General features: G+C 48.3%; 2 protein-coding genes across 5 annotated transcripts in view; both read left to right on the top strand.

Moving 5' to 3' along the window:
* Arhgef4 (Rho guanine nucleotide exchange factor 4) overlaps positions 1–21,562 on the top strand; it is a 108,557-nt gene that overhangs the window by 82,235 nt on the left and 4,760 nt on the right. For all 4 annotated transcript variants that reach the window (XR_011365385.1, XM_069989465.1, XM_069989466.1 and 1 more), the window contains 6 exons: positions 8,432–8,571; positions 17,227–17,406; positions 18,324–18,500; positions 18,611–18,790; positions 19,862–20,094; positions 20,429–20,558. Coding sequence is in view for 3 of the 4 variants with exons in the window: in XM_069989465.1 (XP_069845566.1) it covers positions 8,432–8,571; positions 17,227–17,406; positions 18,324–18,500; positions 18,611–18,790; positions 19,862–20,094; positions 20,429–20,558 (1,040 nt within the window). In the remaining variant the exon portion in view is untranslated. The remainder of the gene's footprint in view (positions 1–8,431; positions 8,572–17,226; positions 17,407–18,323; positions 18,501–18,610; positions 18,791–19,861; positions 20,095–20,428; positions 20,559–21,562) is intronic.
* Smim39 (small integral membrane protein 39) lies at positions 13,956–14,172 on the top strand. Its single transcript, XM_069989471.1, has one exon. The coding sequence runs from the start codon at positions 14,002–14,004 to the stop codon at positions 14,170–14,172; it is 171 nt and encodes a 56-aa protein (XP_069845572.1). The 5' UTR covers positions 13,956–14,001.

A 21,562-nucleotide genomic window follows, 5' to 3' on the forward strand; every position in this document is an offset into this window, starting at 1 on the left:
CCCCAAACAGATATGACCAAAAGAGATCCTAGTATTTTAGTACCCTAACTCTCTTCATCCCAACCTTAACCTTTCTACCACACCCCCAGGATATTCAAAGTATTCCTAGTGTTCAAGCCTGTGAACACAGGAAATTTATGGGAAATACTTTGACAGGGGGAAAAAAATTACCTTGGGGAAATTTACTTCATTTGCCATAAAGGATGCATATTAGAAGAGACAATGTCAGAGTTGATAAGAAAAGCAGCATGCAGTTTCTGAGAAGACTGCATGTCTTCCTGGTGTTTAGCATTTGTTCTCCCTGAAGTGAGGGCTGTAAGCACACATCTAGATGTCAATCACTTTTGAGAATATCACATTCGATCAGTATCCGCATTAGTGGGTTCGGTGGCTTCCATCAGAACTGGTTACTTCAGACTGATCAGGAGCCCACTGGAGGCCGACTGTGGTGGACAGGAGTGGAGGGAAATGAGGCCACTGAGCAGACTGATTTTCTGTGCCATCTTCAGGGCCGCATGAAGGCCTTTGATCCTCACTTAGCAGAATGCAGCCTTTGAGCTCTGTGGTAGAGACTTACCACGTGACAGATTACCCTTTACCAAGGAGTGCTTACAGAAGAGGGCAGAGGCTCAACGGGGAACAGCCAAGAGATCCCTATGCCATGCCACGGAGGGACCCCAAGTTTGGTTGTGCTGGACCCTGGCTAAAGCCATACCACTTGAGCCAGGCCTTTTTTTTTTTTTTTTTTGTCGGTCATGGGGCTTGAACTCTGGGCCTGGGCGCTGTGGCTCAAGTGGTAGAGTGCTAGCCTTGAGCTGAAGAGCTGAGGGACAGCTCCCAGGCCCAGCGCCACTTGAGCCACAGAGCCACTTGTGGTTTTCTGAGTGGTTTATTGGAGATAAGAGTCTCACGGACTTTCCTGCCCGGGCTGTTGAACCAGGCCTTTTATACTGCCTTTTATCATTGAAAATAAGTATCTCTCAGATTTGTTTGCCAAGGCTAGCTTGACTTATTTTTTAATTTAAGATTTTATTGTTTATGAGGTACATTGTGATAATTCAATGCATGTATACAATGTGTGCTGATCAAATCCAGGGTAGTTTTGATCACCAATATTGTGGTACCTTTGTCAATACTATGTGGTTTGAGTATGTGAGGGTTTATTTCTGGTTTCTCTGTTCTATTCCCTGATTCTATATGTCCACTCTGTATGTCTATGCTAGTGCCACACTGTTTTGATTATTTTGGTTCCTTAGTAAATTTTGAGGCAGAAAATATGGACCATCTTCTTTATTCTTTTTTTTCTAGATTATTTGGGCTATTTAGAGTCCCTTGCAATTCCATATGAATAAGATTAGGATGATTTTTAATTTTTTCTCCTTTTTCACAGTGTTCATTATAAGTTTACAGAAATTAAAGTGATTTTTGAAGCTTGGTCTACATTTGTCATGCTTGCTAGTCTTATGTTCTGTCACTTGAACTATAACCAGCCTGCCCTCCTTACCTTTTTTTATCTTTTGTCTTAGTTATTCATTCAGGTAGTCTCACGCTTCATCCACAATCTTCCTAGGTATACCTTTTGCATAACTTGAGTCACAGGGACATACTACCATACCCAACTTATTAACCAAGATGGTCCTTACTAAATTTTTGCTTAGGCTAACTTCAAACCATAATCTTTATTATCTCTACTTACCAACTAGCCAAAATGACATGCATATGCCACTAGGCCCAGTTTCATCATGGTATTGAGTAGGAAAGTGGGCATCTTTGTCTTGTTTCCAATCTTAAGCAAAAACTTTCAGTAGCTCATCATTGAGTATAAATATTTTGCATGACTTCTTCATATTGAGAAACTGCGCCTCTCCTCCTGATTTACAGTGTTTTTATCATGGAAAGCTGTAGAGTCTCATATGTACATTTCCTGCATTGATTGAATGGTCATGTATTTTTTTCTTTAATCTATTAATATATATTACTTGGATTCATTTTGGCATGGTGAACCATCTATTCATTCCAGAAATAAACTGTCCAAGGCACGATATACAGTCCTTCTAATATGCTATTAAACTTGATTTGCCAGCATTTTGTTGAGAATTGCTGAATCTGTCTGCATAAGGGCTATTTTTAGTCTAGTTCTTCTGCAATTTTTTTGTCTAGTTTTGTTATTAGGGTGATGTTGCATTTAAATATTACAAAAGACTTTGAAAAGAGTTGTTATTATTCCTTGGTTGAATTTACTACCAGATGATAGAAATTCTCTGGTCCTGGGCTTTGCTTTCTTTAGAGGTTCTGATTATTTATGCAACCTTCTTATTAACTGTGGGTCTAGTTGAATTTTGTAAAACTTCTTGAGTTAGTTTGGTAAAAATTTTCAATTTCATTTAATTTACCTAATTTGTGGTTGTACAATCTAATTCATAGTATTCTTTTATAATTATTATTTCTGTAAAAATTGATAGTGATGACCTACTTTGCCAACTAGTTACAAAGGTACAAAAATTCTGCAAAGGGACGCTTCTTACAAACTGTGCTGGAATTATTCAGCCATCTAGAGGCAATGATAAGTTTTAATGTAAAAGGTAGAATTTCTAGAAGCAAATATAAAAGAAAACCTTTGGGATATAGGATTTGGTAAAGATTTCTTAAAAAGTTTTTTCTCATTTATTTTCCTTTTATTGTTGATGATATTGTGGTTTAAATTCAGATTCTTGCACTTGTTAGGCAGATGTTTTACCACTTGTGCCACTCTGCCAGCTTGAGTTTGATGAATTCTTAGACAAAGCACCAAGAGCATGAGTCATAAAAGTTAAAACAATTAAATCAAACCTCATGAAAAATTATTAAATTTTATTCACAAAAAATCCTTGTTAGGGGTGAACACATAAAGTACAGCCTGAGAGAAAAATATTTGTAAATCATCTATCTGATGAAGAACTCATGTCTGGAATATATAAAAAGAACTTTCAGATCTCAGCATTAAAATAAGTCCAATTACAAATTAGGCAGAAGACTGGAGGAGCTATTCACCAGAGTAGATGTGGAAGTAAACACATGAACAGATAGTGACCGTCCATAGCCTTTAAGAAAACAGATTGAGGCCATGGTGAGCCTTCACCACAAACTCACTGTCTAATAAAGGTAGTGACAATGCCAAACTCCCGTGAGAAGTCAGAGAAGCTGTTGTCACTGTTATTGATTTTAGTACCCCTTGTCTTATATAAATTTATCTGATTTGGGGAAGGGAAGGAGAATCACAGAAAGAGTGCGACAAAGGACAAAAGTGAACCAATGCAACAGTTTGGCACTTTTAAAAAAACTAAATATTCATCTACTATGTAATCTACTCTGTGAGCATTTATCCATAGAAATGAATACTCATCTCACGCAGAACTCTGCTCAGGAAGGTTTAGGGGGCAGCTGTAACACCCAGGGACTGTAACTGACCCACAGTGCCATAAACAGGTGAATGATTAAACAAGCTATGAAGCTCATTCATTTAACACAGAATATTATTCAGCAGTAAAAAAAAAAAAAGAGGAGTAAAATATAATGTGCACAACAACTTGGATGTATCTCAAGAGCTGCAATGAAAAAACCAACCAAAAAAACAAGCTTACATGAAGATCTCCCTAGTGGCTACCTAAACGGGTAATAAAATGGCATAGAACTATAGAGAGAGCTGGGTGTAGTGATACCTGTAATGCCAACACTCGAGAGGCTGAGGTGTGAGGCTAGGGGTTACAGGTTTGAGGCCAGCTTAAACTAAATAGCAAGATTTAAAAACTAAACAACAACAACAAAAACTATATACACACATTCTACCAATGATAGGTCCCTGGCTAGAATCACATACAATATACTATTGGAGGAAAATACTATAAATATAATACCCTAAAGCCCAATAATTGTTTTTTGTTTCTTTTTCATTATTATCTTTATGGAGTTGTACAGAGGGGTTTTAACTCAACTACAGTTTTGTTTCTTGCTCTCATTTCTGTTGATTGATGTCTGTATTACCTTTAAGTAGTTTACAGAGGGTTCAGCACGTTCGTTTATGAGTACGATGCATCTTGATCAATACTGCCCCTTGCATCATTCTCCGGCATGTCTCCTAACCTACCAATGCCCTCTATTTTTCTTCTTACATTTTCCATACATAAACTGAATTGACTGCATTTTCTCAACCTTCCTCTCTCCATTTGTCTCCTTCCCCTTGACCTCATCTCCCCAAACACCTCAAGTAAAAGAGGTTTCTAATGCCCCAAAGGAGAAGGAATGACACTTTGACAGTCTTTGATGGATCATATTTTATTTTAGATGTTCCTTGAGGTTGTATTTTTTAAAAAAAGAAAGAGATAGTCCTTATGACTAATCCCATATGGTGTCTATATGTGAGATTATAACATCTCTTGAATTTACCTTAAAAATCATCTAGTGGGCCAGATGCCATGACTCATGCCTGTAATCCTAGCTACTCATGAGGCTGAAATTAGAGGATCAAGGCTCACAGCCAGCACAGGCAGGAAAGTCCAGGAGACTCTTAGCTCCAATTAACCACTGCCAAAAATAAATAAATAAATAAATAAATAAATAAATAAATAAATAAATAAGTAACATCAAAAGGTAAAAGTGGAGCTGTGGCTCACATGGTAGAGAGCTAGCCTTGAGCAAAAAAGGCTTAAGGACTGTGCTCGGGCCCTGAATTCAAGCCCCAGGACCCATAACTCCCATCCCCCAAAATTCTAGTAGGGAGAGGAATTAGATGATAAAACTGGCCAAATGTCGAGCATTGTTGAGGCCAGATGATACTATGTGTGTTTTTTTATATCTTTCTCATTGTGTACACATTTGAAGCATTCCATAATAAAAACAAGTTGATAACATAAATAAATTGAAAATATGAGTGTCCCTGGGGAGTGTTGGCTGAGTACAATCTTGGGATCAGGGCCTCTGGCTCCTACTAGAAAGCCGGCCTTCATTATAACTTCTGGGCCAGAGACAGAGGACTCCCAGACACACACCCCCTTTTGCCTGGGCTTTCTGTCTGTGTGCAGCTGTGTGTATGAAGCTGCTGTGTGGATAAACCTCCCATCTGTTCATGGAAATATCTGTTCTCTCCATTTTGTGTGGTCATTCATGTCTAGACACCATTCTTCCATCTGTTAGTTCCTTTACTTTGTTTTTATTTTTATTTTGCAGTTTGTTACATTTTTATTAATATCAGTTAGTTGTAAAACATGACTTCATTGTGACATACCTGTATATGCACACGATGTACCTTGATACACCTCTCCTCTCTGCTCTCCCCAGTCCTAAAGCAGTGCCAACAAGCTTTATTTTTCCATTCTCACACACATTCATGTTTTGACCATGGTCGCCCTCCATCACTTAACACTGAATATGGACATCAATAAATAAAACATGGCTGCTGCCTCCAAGAGTTCACAGTCTGGCTGGAAACAGTCAGAAATACAATGCACCAAGGGTGTAGACGCATGAGAGATGTGTGTTCAAGCCACTCTGAAGGCAAGATGGAGGCAGCTTCCGTGCCAGGCGCCTGGTATCCATAGGAACAAATACCTGATCGTTGTCTCCTATGTCAGGTCCAAATATGCCAGGCAATCTTGGACAATCTGCGTTTCAAGGCCAGCTGTTTCCAGCCTTAGTTTCATCTGCAACAAGTTCCCTTGCCAGGGAACATAGTCCCAGGCTTTGAGGATAAGATGACTTCTCCTTGCCAGGCACCAGTGGCTCACACCTTTAAACCTAGCTACTCAAGAAGCTGAGAGCTGAGATCACGATTCAAAGCCAGCCTGCGCAGCCATGAGACCCTTATCTCCAACAAACCACCAGAAAACCAGAAGTGGTGCCGTGCCTCAAGGGGTAGAGCACTTGCCTTGAGCTGAAGAGCTCAGGAACAGCACCCAGGCCCAGAGTTCAAGCCCCACAACAGGGGGGAAAAAAAAAGATGACTTTGCCTTGCAAGTACAGTATTCTGCCTCCACAAGAACTAGACACAAATTAATCTATGTGCAAACTTGATTTAAGGTTAGAGAAGACATGACAGATCCATGGAAAAGCACCATGGATTCCATAAACAATACTGTGTGAGATCTTGTTATCCATGTGTGGAAAAGATAAAGTTGGATTCCTACCTTACACTACACACATCATTTGCAGGTGAATTAAATACTTATATGTCAAATCAAAATTTATTAAGATATAATGTAAGGAATAAATTTGTCTTTGAGGTAGGAGAGAACTTCCTAAACACACAGACAATATGTAAACCATATAGGACAAATTTGTATTAAAATGAAGAACGCTCATTTATCAAATGTCACCTTAAAGATCATGACAAGATAAGCCACAAACTGGCAGAAGATAGTGGTGATATGTATCAATGACAGACCAACCAGAACAGGAGAAAATGTGTGTGTGTGTGTGTGTGTGTGTGTGTGTGTGTGTGTGTACACATAGGCACCTTCAAATTCAATTTTACATCAATAATATGCTACAGATAAGTAACTCAATAGAAAAGTGATTAACTCATAGATATTTCACATTAAAGAAAATGTACATGACTCATAAATATAGATGAGATGTTCAATGATGTATTCATTAAGAATTATCAATAAAAATTATACCCACAGCAAGATACCATCTTTTTTTAATTTAATTTTATTTTATTTGAGAACATACTGTACAGAGGGGCTACAATTACATGGGCAGGATAATGCATACATTCAAGATACCATCTTTATACCCATCATCCTCACAATCTATGCCTGATCATGATGATTCCATATGTTGTCTATGTTGTGGAGCCATGGGGACACTCCTATCACCTCTTGGAGGCTTCATGAGAAGAATAGCTTTGGGAAGCCACTTGGTCCATTCCAAACCTAATGATGCCACCCTTGCAAGTCTGCAGACTGGAGGGTGAATTCACACCAGGGGGAATGTTTTCTCCCAAATTGGGCAAAATTCTAAGCTGATATGATGGGTTTTGACGCACCAAAGATCCACATTTCATGAGCAACACACAGCATATGTTCATGGGTGAAAAAGAGAACCATATGTGAAGACTCCTTCAGGCAGCAATGAGAAAATAGATCAACACTGTCCTGAAGGAACTCCTGGCTGGGCACTGAGGAAACAAGTGTCATGAACAGCAGGGAATGGCTGCCTTGTAGCTGCGCCACCCAGAGGCCCTGAGTGGAATAACCACAAGTCCATGAAAGTGAGCCTTCCACAGCCGCACAGGCAGCTCAGGGAGAAGGGCCTTTTACTAAGGAATAGTCCTGGGATGGCTCCGTTTTCATAGAATCCAAACCAGGCAAGACTCAGAAGACACATGCTAAAACAAAGACACACACAGGGATGAGTGACAGAGAGGTTACCTTGCTGTGTATTGTTAAAGTAGAGAAGAATGGGTGGAGCTGGAGGTATGTAGACAGGAAGCAAAACTCTAAGCTTGGGCTGTTTTTCTTAAGTGTGCCAGCAGGGCTCATCCTTTTAAATGTCAAGCTATACTTGTATGTGTGTGTTGTGTATTTTGTTTGAATATACACATAAACACATACATAGTTGTTCCTTGGTGTACACGATTGTTTCCAGAACCATTAAATGTTCATTCAAGTCTCATAGAAAGTGCTATCATTGTGCATTTCACCTATACAGTTTGCTATATACTTCTTTACTAATTTGTTTTTGGTGACAGGGATGAAACTCAAGACCCTGTGCTTACCCGTGACACACCCTCCATCCTCCAATAAATTTTAAATCACCTCTAGAATGCTATGTATCATGCCTAATGCAACATAGATATGAGGTAATAGTTGTTATAGTGAATCCTTTAGGAGATTTCAAGGAAGGGTCTATATGTGGCCAATACCAACAGTTTGCTTTCAATATTTTCAATCCAAGATCAGTGGATGTGGATGTAGAACCCATGATACAGGGGGACATTTTTACAAGACACTATGTCGAAAAAGGAACTTCACAATTCAAGCGGGGGGGAGGGGGGCAGGATAGCCCAACACTGCTGGATAAGAAATGTCTCTACCTTGCTCATGTAACTGTAACCCCTTTGTATAGTATTTTCACAATAAAAACAGTTTTAAAATGTTAACCTTTTTAAAGGCTTTCTCTAATTGGCACACTGGTAAATGGTTTTTAAATGAATCCAGTTGGAGGGTTTGGGGCCCTGCATCCTGACACCACGTCTGCTGGGCTGCAGCAGCAGCTGAGTGCTAGAAGACTCATTGCTGCCATAGGTGGCTGAGTTAGCAAGGATGGTTTGAGAAACCAGCTCCAGAACCCTCTCTGTTCTCCCACACAAGGAGCATTTGCCCTAAAATCAACTGTGTTTCCCTTCTACCATTTCACACCCAACCCCCTTTCTAGCTGTTGTGTCTTTTTTCAGGGATGCCCGACGGAGCCCTGGACACAGCCATTCGAACTGAGGAGGCGGGCAGTGAGGAAGAGCTGTATGAGGACCTGCGTGGCTCTGGACACCACTACAGTCACCCTGGTGGAGGTGGTGAGCAGCTGGCCATCAACGAGGTAAGTCGAGGCCAGGCAGCAGAGGGAGGGAGGGGCACAGGGGAACTGAGGCTCAGGGTGACTCAGTAGTCTCACACAGCCCTGGGGTGCAGAGGTGGTCCAGGCCCTTGTGTGGCAGGGTCAGATAGAGTTTCAGCAGGAGGCACCATTCTATAGCAAGGTGTTGAAAGCAGATTGTGTCTGATAGAAGACTGACCCTGAGCTCCCTGGGGTCATTGGGGTCATACAGGGTGCTGGGCCATCTGACAGGGCAAAGCCACCCCCCTCACCCCCCTACCACTGCACAGCTATCCTGGTAGAGAGGCAGGGCTAGGCTTCAACCCAGGCCTTCCAACAACCCGCTGGGACAGAGGAAGGGCAAGTGAGGGACTGTGGACGGCCCTCCTGCAGAAACCACAGCCCAAAGCACTGCTGTTGCTATGACAACTGTGTGTCAGTGACTGTTTTCTGCTATTTCCTATCTAAGCAAAAGAAATGAGTGATAAATCTCATCTGGGCAGAACTGGTTCCAATCCCAAATTCTCCTTTTGCAAGAATTTTTGAGAGAGAATTTTTAATGTATTTTTATACTTTTCAGCTGATGCATGATTGTGTGTATTTATAGGGCACATTTACAGTGTGTGACATTTCAGTAAATGTGTATGCTGTGTAGAGATCAGATGGCAGGTACTTGGCATGCCCATCACTTCAGACATTTACCATTTCTTTGTGTTGAGAACATTCAAAGACCTCTCTGCTAGCTACTTTGAACTGTTCTTAATTGACATCCATGGTGGTTACCCTGCTGTGGTATAAAGCATTAGAAGTGACTCCTGCTGTCCAGCAGCAGCCCTGTACCCACTAACCATCCTCTCTTGTTTTCTCAGCTCTTTGAGTTTGGAGGGGGTGGTAGAACACAACGGTTGCTAGCCAAATGTTCAGCACAAACAGGTTCCATAGCAACCCCTCAATCCCCTGGCCATGGGACACTGAAAAGCCTCTGCTTTGTTAGAAACAGGGCTGCTGCACTCGTGGAGACAGTAGACTGCTAGTGGAGACTGTAGATCTTTCCTCCGATGCAGATGTGGGCGAGGGGTCCATTTCTGAAATCACATACAACGGTTGCACTTTGCCTTGGGCTCAGCTTCAGGAGTGAGAGTTCACGCATCAGAGCCTGGCATGAGTGCAGGGTATATGGAGCCCTCAGCACGTAGCCATGTAGCTTAGCTGGCATTTGGTGGCCACAACACTGCTGAAGCCATCTGAAATGAGGAGCACTGCCAGGTATGGGGCAGGTTCTCAAGAGGCCTCCAATAATTAGAAAGATAATGAAGAAATAGTCATGAAAAGCCCTCTGGGCCCCCCAGGGTGTTGGGTATTGCTTGACTAGCCTTATATACTGCATTGGTGTAGTGTCTATCTTCATAGTGGTGTATCTCTTTCTTAGCAGTGCAATTTTGGACTGTCATGTGTTGGTCCTGTGCAGAGATCAGAGGTGCTGGAGTTGTGGAGGGGGGGCTTTAGGTGCTAGACCACAGTGATTCATTCAAAGACTCTTTGGCCAAGGGAAGCCAAAAGCAGGAACTGCTTTAAAATGGACTCAGGGAATGGCCTGCGATTGGAAGTTGTTGGGTCTACCTTACAAGTAGGGCACATGGCCTTCCTGTACCCCTTACCACCAGAGGGCACTGCATCCCAGGGGAGACAGTGAGCAACTAGGTGTTCTTCTCCAGTGAGCCAGTGGGCTTCAAGGGAAGAGGCTGGCTCCTCTCACAGGTGGACCGCCATGCAAGTCACCTTCATGCCAGACACCGGCACAGGTAGATCCTTATATAGAAAGGCCAAGACATCAGTCTGTGAAAGAAGCGGGTGGGAGGGCAAGCCGGGTGTGAGAGCCGCCTCTCTGGATCTAAGGAGGGCCAGCCACCAGTCAGACCCCTCATTGTGGGGCACAGGTTTACAGTGGACTCACTGGGCCCAGCTTGTGCTGGGGATTTAAGTGTCAGTGATGATCTGCTAGTAGAGACATTAAATAGGCCCTCCTTACCAGAGACTCTAAGTTATGTAAGACTCTGTGACTGTCCAATACTGGGCCAGCTCCCTGGCCTTCCACTCACCTCCCTTGTGAACTCAGCGTAACCATGTGAACTCAGCAAGAAGCTTTGCTGGAAGTTACCATGAATTTCACACTTGGAGATCATTGAAGCAACAGGTGCCAGAAAAGCATCCATACTCAGTAATATTTGGCTTACCCTAAAATTCACTTGTATTTTCTAAGACTATATGGATGTCTTGTGTTTTTTTTTAATTGTTATTATAAAAGTGATGAACAGGGGGTTACTATTTCCTAAGTCAGGTAATGAGTACATTTCTTTTGGGGCACTGTCATTCCTTCTTTGACTCTTTCCCAGTTTTTCCTTTCCATCCCTTCTGCAAGGGATGTCTTGTTCTATGTTGTGATACGTTCTTGTTCATGTTAGCCATAAGACAAAGGAGACCACTTCTGAGTTTCCTCAGGGGCAAGGGTCATACAAAGATAGAGCACACAGAGAGAGAAACAGAGACCGAGATAGACAGACACAGAAACACAGAGAGAACAAGAACATGGCATACATGAAGGTTGTGGGTATGTTGTATGTATATGTGTGCCACAAGCATATAAAATTCATGTACTGAGCCAGGTGCTGGAGGGTCACTCTTAAATCCTAGCTACTCAGGAGGCTGAGATCTAACTATCTCAGTTCAAAGCCAGCCCAGGCAGAAAAGTCTGTGAGACCCTTATCTCCCATTAACCACCAAATGTCTGGAAGTAGAGCTGTGACTCAAGTGGTAGAGTGGTAGTTTGGACAAAAAAGCTCAGGAGCATGCTCAGCCTCTGAGTTTAAGCCCCAGTACCAGCACTCACACAAAAATTAATTTTTTTAAATTCCGTGCCCATGTACCGAGCCCTAGCTCTAGATGCAGATGTGTGGAAGACACAATTCTGCCTGCAGGGAGTTGACAGCAAGGAGTGTGGCTGTGTGTGTGTTTGTGTGGCTGTGTGTGTGTGTGTGTGTATGTGTGTGTGTGTGTGTGTGTGGCGGGGTGGTGGTGGGGAGTGTAAGTTCATGGGGGGCTTTCCTGCTTTTTGTGGTCTGAGCAGAAGGCACAGGGTCTTGTTCTATCTGTATTTCTTACTTGTGCCATGAGTCTAGTGACTCTTCAGACCTGCAGAGCGCAGTGATGGTTACCCTTACTGTACCGGAGGGCCCCTCTCCTCCACCATCACCTGGCCCAGACCCCTCCCCAAATGCTCATGACTGGGCCCTTGGCCTGCCTGTCTGCCCTGTCTGCTTAGCCCACCTGGAATGTGCCTTGTCATCTCTGCCAGCAGGCCTGAAGCCGTCCTTGGCCCAAGAACTTTTTCTGAAAAGTTGAGGCTGAAAAGAGGAAGTTCCCTGTCCCGGAGTCCTGGACAGATATGCCTTCTCCACCAGACCCACCCTTGCCCCTGCTGTTAGTGCCATGATCAACCGAGGTAGCCGGGCTATGGAAGAGTGGATGGCAGCCTGGCCTGTACACATCAGTCCATAGCTGGAGCTCCCTCTTGTCTCCATCTACTCCCCATGCGGCTCTGAGTGGTAGGGGACTAGTCCTTCATCTGTGCACCTCCAAATAGGGAATGGTAAGGGGAGACCTAAACTTGCTCTGGACCCTTCTGCTGAGAGGAGATGAAGCCTAAAGCAGAAGACAGATAGACATGAACGGAAAGCCATAGACGGTGTCTGAGCTGCACTTGATACCTACAAGGGAGCACCATCAATTGTGAGGCCAGCACAGTGGCAGGAAGCACAGCTGTCTGAGCCCATACAAACACAGGGTCACCCAAAGACGGACCTGCCGGTCAGCACTCCACAGCTCATGGAGAGGATGCTACAGGCCCTGCAGCCAACTTCTGGCTGCCTCCTTCTCCCCCAATCCCTGAGGCAACGGACACATAGGTCCTGCCTTGTCAGGAGCCTGGTGCTGTCAGGATCTCAGACACCTGTGCTCAGCCTTGCTGGGCTCTACAACCACCAGGCTCACAGGTTTCCTGAGAACAGACCAGTGCAACTCCAGATTCTCTGGGCCACAACAATTAGCACAGAGTTGTAAGACTGCCTGGTGACCAGTGTGTCCAAAGCAGTCTTCCTCCTCCTGTCACCTGAAGCCACACCACCAGAACCTCAGCCCTCACCTGCCCCAGACACCTGCCTCCTTCACTTCTACCTAAGTTTCGCCACCTTGGCAAGCGTGCAGACACCCTTTACTCTGGGGCAGTCTAACTGGAGCTCCTCAGGGGCCTGACCTGTGCCTTCAAGCTTTTTTGGTTATGAAGTACACACAAGGGTAACACACACACAGGCACAAACACGGCACACAAAGCTCTTATATGATTAAATCACACACATATCCACAGGCACCCATATATACACACATGCACATAGACCTAGCCCCTTCACACATGGGCACACATGCCTCTGCATGTACACACACACCTGGCAGACACTGCCCTAAGGTCTTCCATAGATGGTCCCATCTGTAAGGTAGATGTGGCCCCGGCACACACTCATGCACATACTCACAGGGATGCCTGTGCGTGCAGTTCAGCCACGAAGGGTGAGCCGTGACCATCCAGCCCTCAGCCCCACCAGCTACCCTCCTGGTCTCAGATGTGAAGTTACACACGAGCACTCTGCTGTGGACAGGATGAGGCCTTCTGCTTGTGAGCTGTGATTTTGGACTCCAGGGGACTCCAGGGAGTTGGAGGAACTTGGGTACTTAGCGTAGTTGGTTCGTTTTGCAGACACTAGCTGAAGACATTAGCTACTTGTCCAAGTAAACAGAATGTTCCTCCGGCAGTAGTGATGTGGAGCCCTTCCGCAGGAATCAAGTCCCTCCAGGGTTCAAATCCTGGCTCTGCTCTACCTGCATTTCTGAGTGACCATGTGACTGAGCAAATTGCCTATTTCAGAGTCTCACTGACCTTGGAAGCGGGGCGGGGGGGCCTGTGGGCAGCTTTTAGGGATCAGAATTCCTAGCCCACCCCGCCCCAGAGCAATGATGCAAAGATGCTGGGCATTCTGCCCCCACAAGGCCCATCTGCTAGTCCGGCGGCCCTCCCCAGGAGGGGGGCAGAGAGCAGTACAAGGACCGCTGAGACCCCTGGGCTCCTCCTTACCCGGCCCCCGCCCGACGTGCGCTCAGCCCTCCTCCGGCCCCATCATTCCCTCCCCGCGCTCTCCTTTCCGCACGTCCCCGGGATCCGGGCCTGGAGATGCCACGCGCGCGCGGGCGGGCTGCGCGGGAGGAGCCGGGTCTGCGAGCAGAGCGCGGACGGCTCCGCCCCTCCTCGGGCGCTGCGGGCTGCCGGCGCCGGCCCTGCGCGCCGCGGGATTCCGGGCCTCTCGGAGCCCCGGGGAGCCGGGCGTCATGGCCAAGGGCCCCCAGCCCCGACGCGGCCCCGCCACGCCCGGAAGCGCCCTGCGCGCCCTGCTGCGCTGTAACCTGCCCCCGGGCGCGCAGCGAGTGGTGGTCTCCGCGGTGCTGGTGCTCCTGGTCCTGGTCAACGTCGTGCTGATCTTCCTGCTGGCCTTCCGCTGAGCAAACCGGAGGCCGCGCCGCGTCAGGGTGAGTGGTCAGCGCCGCGCCGCGCAGGGCTGAGCGGTACCCGCTGGGCCCCCCGCCGCCAGCTCCCGGCCTGCGCGCCGCACCCAGGGGCGCCATCGTGCCGGGGCCTGAGGGGCGTGGTAGCCCACGTGCGGGTCTTTCCATCTGTGGTCCGTGCTGGAGAGGGAAGGGCAACATGGCGCTTCTCCGTGTCACTGGGGACGCAGGCACCGGGGCGGTCCGGGGACGGCGCGCATGTGACCGCAGGATGAGGGGAAAGAGCTCCTACAGGGCTGTGTGGGACGCCTGGGTCCACACACAGCAGCTGCAGTTGCGTTTCCCATTTTTGGCCCTTAAACGAGTAGTACCCATCAGCACTCCAGGGCCAGCTGCGCCTGACAGACAGGAGCGAGCGGGGCTCCCATGCGGATGGAGCGCCTCCCTTGCGCTCTGGGGAAATGTATCCCTCCCTGCTCTCTCCCAGACGCATTGTCTTGGCGACAAGATCACAGGCAGGGTTGATGTCAGGCGCCCACTCCGCAGAGGGCCTCCCACGTGGATCTGTCCATACAGAGAAGACAGTAGCTACTCGGGGAACGGGTGGATCCGAAAACTCGTTCAAGGCTATGTGTTATTCTGGCGCTCCTGTGCTGTGCACCTTTCTGGAAACAACCAAGATGACTGACTAACCCTTCCTCCGCCATCTCAGGCTTTCGGATACCTGGTAGGATAGGCCAGAGGCTCGTTTCTAATAGTGGTCTTTGTGAAGTCTTGCCTTTTTGTTCCTGTACCTTCCACAGCTTCCCCACAGCTGCTGGGGAAAGCACCCATGTAGGATCCACTTTTCCCTGCAGGACTGAAGAATGGAAGAAAAGGGGTGGGCACCAAGCCATGGGTAGGAGGGTTGTTGTTTGTTTGTTGCTGGTCCTGGGGCTTACTAAACTCAGGGCCTGGGCACTGTCGGAGAACCTAGTTATGCACAAGGCTAGTGCTTTACCACTTGAGCCATAACACCACTTCTGGCCTTTACAAAGTAGTTTATTAGAGATAAGAGTCTCACAGACTTTCCTGCCCAGGCTGGCTACAAACCATGATCCTCAGATCTCAGCTCCTGAGTAGGATTATAGGTGTGAGCCACTGGCGCCCAGCTGTTTGTTTGTTTTTTGTTGTTGTTGTACCCGGCTCAACTGAGTGAACCTAGGGACATGGGGAGACACTTCACCAGCTAATACATCACAAGAACCTTCAGGGACTAGCACATTGGGAAGCTGGGCTTTGCTGCGTGAGGTACAGTCCCCCAGAGCTGTGGACTGTGTTGACAGACCCCGGGTTTACACGAGCTCCCGCTCACCCACTGCTAGGGGGTACCACTACTTCTGTTCCTGAGCCATCTCCGTCAAGCCCTCACATGACGCATGTCTGTGGGAGGTGGGTCAGCTCTGCACCCAAAGCAGGCTGGTTTCTCACAAGGCCTTCGTGGATTCTCTTGCCTCTTCCTGACTCTGTGTCACCCGGCTCACCTGCAAGCTCATCACTGTAGCAGGAATGTGTGCCGAGGTGGAGGCCTGCTGTCCCCAAGGATAACCCTCTGCTGTGTGCTGGGTGACAGCCACTGCACCATGAGAAGGCACCTGGGGTGTGGATGCCCCCAGGGTCATCAGGTTTGGAGCGGTGTCTCAGCCTCAGGAAATAGTAAAAACCTAGTGGTTGGGCAGTGATCAAGGTCTTGCCTGCTCATTGCTCTCCCAAAAGAAAGGTAAGCTCCCATCCTGAGCAGGCTTCTGTGCTCCTGTACTGCCCATCCGTCTCTGATCATGTGGCACAGACAGACCTCTTAGACAGTGACTGGAACTGAGTTGGAGCCACAGGGCAGGCCTGGCTTCTAGGTGTGCTTGGTAGCCATGTAGGTGTGAGGATCAGCATGCACACTGTGCTGGCAGTGTCCACAGGGACCAAGGGAGGTGCACAAGGGAGGTGGGCAGCTCAGAGCAGAAGTGGGTGCAGAGGGCCTATTTGAAGATGTGTGTTCTTCTTCCCTGATACTTTAGCCAGGCCTGCAGCTGTGATGAGCAGCTCTAGCACTTAGTCCTATCAGGACCCCCACCCCACCCTCCTCTCCTGCCTTAAAGCCTTGGAGCCACTCTTGGTTCATAGAGCAGAAACAGAGCCCTGGTACAGGGAAGCAGGTGGCAGCCAATGGAAAACAACTCCAAGGGGCAGGGAGCAATTCTTATAGTGCGTCGGTCCATACCACTCAGGAGAAAGGAAGCTCAGCAGAGGGAACACTACAGAGAATCGTCAGCTAGGTGGAATGTGCCCAGCTCAGCAACAGTGCACAAGGACAATGCAGAGGTGCCTGCTGCTGAGTTAGTATGCTTCTCCAAACAGGAAATAAAGCTAAGAAGCTGAGTAAATTTAAACTCATTTCTGTGTCTTGGAACTTAGGCATCTGAGGAGGGAGCTCCTCAGCTCACATGGGGGTCTGCTCTCGGGGCCAGAGGAATCATGAGGCCTGTTCTACAGCGATTCAAGAGTACAACAACCTGACCCAGCCTCAGCATGGGCAGAGCACACTGTACCCAGGCAGAATGACACCAGAGGCTGTGGATTGTTCTCATAGGCACAGCATATCCACAGGGAAGCCCATGGAGGGAATAAGGCCCTCTCCCTCCTGCAGCCTGCCTTCCCCCTTAAACAGTGCTTAGAAGGGTCTGCCAGCAGCACATGCCTGGCATGTTGGAAGGAAAGTAAAAGGCTCAATGGGGTGAAGATGTCACTGGGAAGAGAGGGAACCATGTGTTCTCAAGTTCTCTTTTGGCCTATCCTTGAGCCCTGACAGTCAGGATTCTGACCTACCTATCTGCACCGCGCTGCCCCAGAAGAGCTGCTGGCCTGGAGGAAACCCCAGTCAGCCCCTCTGAAAAGCATGTCAGGCTCCCCCTCTTCCCAGGGCTGCTGTGAGTGGGCACAGAGTATAGGGACAGCCTCTACTTGGGGCCCCGTGCAGCTGTGGTCTCCCTGACTGGCCCGCTGTGCTTCTATCCACAGCTCATCAGTGATGGCAGTGTGGTGTGCGCCGAGGCACTCTGGGACCATGTCACCATGGATGACCAGGAGCTGGGCTTCAAAGCCGGGGACGTCATCGAAGTGATGGATGCCACCAACAGAGAGTGGTGGTGGGGCCGTGTGGCGGAAGGCGAGGGCTGGTTCCCAGCCAGTTTTGTACGGGTATGGTTCCAGCTCCTGCTTTTCCCAGGCTCAAGAAGAGCCTCCCTGCTCTGCTTCAAAATCTAAGACCCAAACAGCTGTGGAACCCTAAGCATGGACCTCCCCTCCCCTGCTCTATGAGGTCCAGCTGCCTTGGGCTGGACAGGTTGGTGTCAAAGACTTGCAGAGGCCTTCCTCCTCCTGCAGAGCCCCCTCCCCCCCCCCCCCCGCCTGCTCCCAGGCCCTCTTGTATAGCCTTCAATGGCCAGAGAAGAACAAATTAGAAATGGGTTTGAGGAAATGATGTTTGGATGCACTGCCATTTTGCTGTGGCCCACCTAACACACAGAGCCCAGAAGGATGTGGGAATCTGGGAACGGAAACTGGACAAGTGAAACCATTAACCTGAGAATGACAGGCAGGGGGCTCAGGTGCCACTAAGGCTTTCTCTGGTTTCCAAGAAAGGTCTCCAGAGGGCCAGGAGCCCTGATATTTAGGTACTTCTCCTGTCCCAGACACCCTGGATAAAACTGTCCACCCTGCTCCCCAAACTGACCTGAGGTTAGCAGGTTAGAGACAGTAAGCCACACCACCCAGCTGTAGCTTCTGACAGCCAGTGTGAGCAGATTATGGCTCAGAAGGTAGTCTGTGGCAGCCTCAAGCATAGTGCTGAGCACAGGCAGTCTGTGGGCAGAAGGGGGCTGGAGGATCCAGGGCCTGCCTAGGAGACTGGTATGGGGCAGGGACTTCGCTGACAGCCCCTGTGGCCATCGGGCAGGAAGGCCCTGTTCCCAGCAGGTGCGTGTGGCCTACAGGGAACTTCCAGGCAGGTCCTTGGTCACTGTGTCCTCCAGGGTTGGGGTCCCCACAGCGCTGTGCAGTGCACAGGAACTGTCTGTGAGGACATGGGGCACTGACCTGCCTTTCTTTGGCTGCAGCTGCGGGTGAACCAGGATGAGCCGGGGGATGATGAGGCCCCGCGGGCCGGGGATGGTGAACAAGAGGATGGTGGGGCCGAGGCGCAGAGCAGCAAGGACCAGATGCGTACCAATGTCATCAGGGAGATCCTCAGCACAGAGCGGGACTACATCAAACACCTGCGGGATATCTGTGAGGTAGGGGGTGAAGGAGAGGGAAGGTGGGGGGAGGTGCTGGAGGCGGCAGGGGGCATCGGAGGGGAGTGCAGGCAGGGCCCCAGAGAACCCTGACCAAGCCTGCTCCCCAGGGCTACATCAGGCAGTGTCGCAAACGCGCAGACATGTTCAGCGAAGAGCAGCTACAGACCATCTTCGGGAACATCGAGGAGATCTACCGCTGCCAGAAGGCATTTGTGAAGGCCCTGGAGCGGAGGTTCAACAGGGAGCGCCCGCACCTCAGCGAGCTGGGGGCCTGCTTCCTGGAACATGTGAGCATAGCCCCCCACCTTCATCCAAGCCAGGGTGCTCTGTGCCCCTCTCTCCCTGCCCAGGACACCCTAGTGTACTCTCCCTAGTGTATCTTGAGCCTGGCTCCCTGCTCTAGGACAGGCAACCTACCACTCGCTTCCCACTGCGTCCAGACTCCTTGGTGCACCAGACCCTGGCCTCCTGCCCAGCTACCAGGGCTGGTAGCATCTCTGCCAAAAGAAATGAAGCCAGTGAAGGCAACAAAGGGACTCAAGCCTCTGCAGGGGATAAAGTGAAGGCAACACCCCTGGGGCTGGTTGTTAATAGCAGATTCCAAGGTTCCTTACACAGTGAGCAGCCTGGAATCTGCATGGAATTGCAGCCTGCATCCACTGTAAAAGCTGGTGGCATTCAGCAGGAGCCACCGACTGAGCTGGACTACAGGGGACTGCTTCCAGCCTTACCTGACAAGAAGGGATTCTCCTCGCCCTCTCCCAGGGTAGCCTTTGGGGTTGAGCAAAGGGTGCCTGTCTCTTTACCTTCCAGGGCTCTTCTTCAGCACAGATAGCTCTTCCTGATGAGCATAATTGATATCATTTGAAAGTCTGATAGAGCCGGGCATCAGTGCCTCACGTAATCCTAGCTACTCAGGAGGCTGAGATTTGAGGATCACGGTTCAAAGCTAGCCTAGGCAGGCAAGTCTGTGAGACTCTTATCTCCAATAAACCACTAGAAAACTGGAAGTGGTGCTGTGGCTCAAGCAGTAGAGTGCTCGCCTTGAGCTGAAGAGCACAGGGACAGCGCCCAAGCCCAGAGTTCAAGCCCCACGACCAACAAAAAAAAAAAAAAAAAAGAAAGAAAGTCTGATAGAGTCCCAAAGGCACTGTTGAGAAAGCTCAGTAGCAACAGAAGGGGAGAACACAAGTTTCACAGGTTCTTCCTGAGTGTGACTCTACACAGCCTGTGCTTCAGTGAAGTAGGTAGATAAAGCCCAACTCCTAAAGCACAGGCCTAGGCTCCGCCCTGTGTTGTTTGGCCAGTTGTCTGGGGCTGCAGGACACACCTATCCTGACCTCCAGCTCTGTTCCCAGCAAGCGGACTTCCAGATCTACTCAGAGTACTGCAACAACCACCCAAATGCCTGCGTGGAGCTTTCCCGACTCACCAAGCTCAGCAAGTATGTATACTTCTTTGAGGCCTGCCGACTATTGCAAAAGATGATTGACATCTCCCTGGATGGTTTCTTGCTGACCCCAGTGCAGAAGATCTGCAAGTACCCCTTGCAACTGGCCGAGCTGCTCAAGTACACACATCCCCAGCACAGGTAGGAGGGTGCGTCTGGGAGGCACTGGAGGCTCTCTCTGCACACCTCCAGTTGCTAGCTGTTGGAGATCTTACAGTGTGCTTGGCACTGCTGTAGTCACTAGAGCAATAAATAGCACAGGATAGGGCAAGGTCTCTTTATGAGTTATCATTGAAGGGAGAGAACATGAATGGCATACTAAGCTCTACTCTGCCCCTGAATTTGTGGAGAAGAGATCTGTGCATATAACAGGTAAAGGTGGACAGCTCCCGGGGGAGGCAGCTTCACACTGGGCTGCAGGAAACTCCTCTGCTCTCTGGCTGGCCAGCACCATTCTGTCTTTGCTCTGCCACAGGGATTTCAAGGATGTTGAAGCTGCCTTGCATGCTATGAAGAACGTGGCCCAGCTCATCAATGAACGGAAACGGAGACTTGAAAACATTGACAAGATTGCTCAATGGCAGAGCTCCATAGAGGACTGGGAGGTGAGGGGCCTAAGGGTCCGGGAAATGCTCTTGAAGCCCTTGCTCTGAAATTGTGCTTGCTCTTCAAAAGTCTAGGGGAGAGTAGAGGCTGCTAGTGTCCATGTTCCTGGGAGTCTGTAGAAACACTGGTGGTAGGAAAACAGGTTCTCTTGCACGGGTGTGTAATGCCTGTGTCACCTGGAGCTAGCTGTCCTTCCATTGTGAAATTTCTCTTCTCCCTGGAGCCACCAGCCCAGAAGCCTGGACTTACATTGTAGTTCATGCAGCTTTCAAAAGTGATTGTTTCTCCTTGCCGAAGACAGGCTAGATATGAGTTTTCATTCATTTCTAGGACTTCCAACAGTTGGCTTTAGGCTGGTTTTTCTGGATTTTTACAAACCCCCACATACCTTTCCGCCTTCTAAAGACACACCAAGGCTTCAACTGAGTATATTCCTTCACCACTTGCCAATCTGTCTCCTGCTGAAGCTCTGAGACATGTAAGGGCTCCCAATGTCCACTGCTATGCATTGTGCCAACTGTGAGGTCTAAAAATTACCTGAAGACCAATCAGAATTCAGCCCTAGAAATAAATCTAAGCTGGGTGCCAGTAGTTCATGCTTGTAATCCTAGCTACTCAGTAGGCTGGGATCTGAGGATCTCAGTTTAAAGCCAGGCTGGGCAGATAAATAAATCCAAGAGGCTTTTTTGTCTTTGTGTTGTTGTTGGGCTTAGGTTGGGTTTGTTTTGTTTTTTCTGGTCCTGGGGCTTAAACTCAGGGCCTGGGTGCTGTCCATGATCCTCTTTGTGCTCAAGGCTAGTGTTCTACCACTTGAGTCACAGTGCCATTTCTAGGTTTTTCAGAGTAGTTTATTGGAAATAAAAGTCTCATGGACTTCCTGCACGGGCTGGCTTCAAACTGCAATCCTCAGATCTCCTCCTGAGTAGCTAGGATTACAGGCATCCAACGGGGACTGTTACCTTCAATTAACCCGCAAAAAGCCAGAAATGGGGGCATTGCTCCA

Source organism: Dipodomys merriami, unplaced genomic scaffold, assembly GCF_024711535.1.
Source record: "Dipodomys merriami isolate MVZ:Mamm:240054 unplaced genomic scaffold, mDipMer1.0.p SCAF_38, whole genome shotgun sequence".
In the NCBI taxonomy this organism is placed as follows: domain Eukaryota; kingdom Metazoa; phylum Chordata; class Mammalia; order Rodentia; family Heteromyidae; genus Dipodomys; species Dipodomys merriami.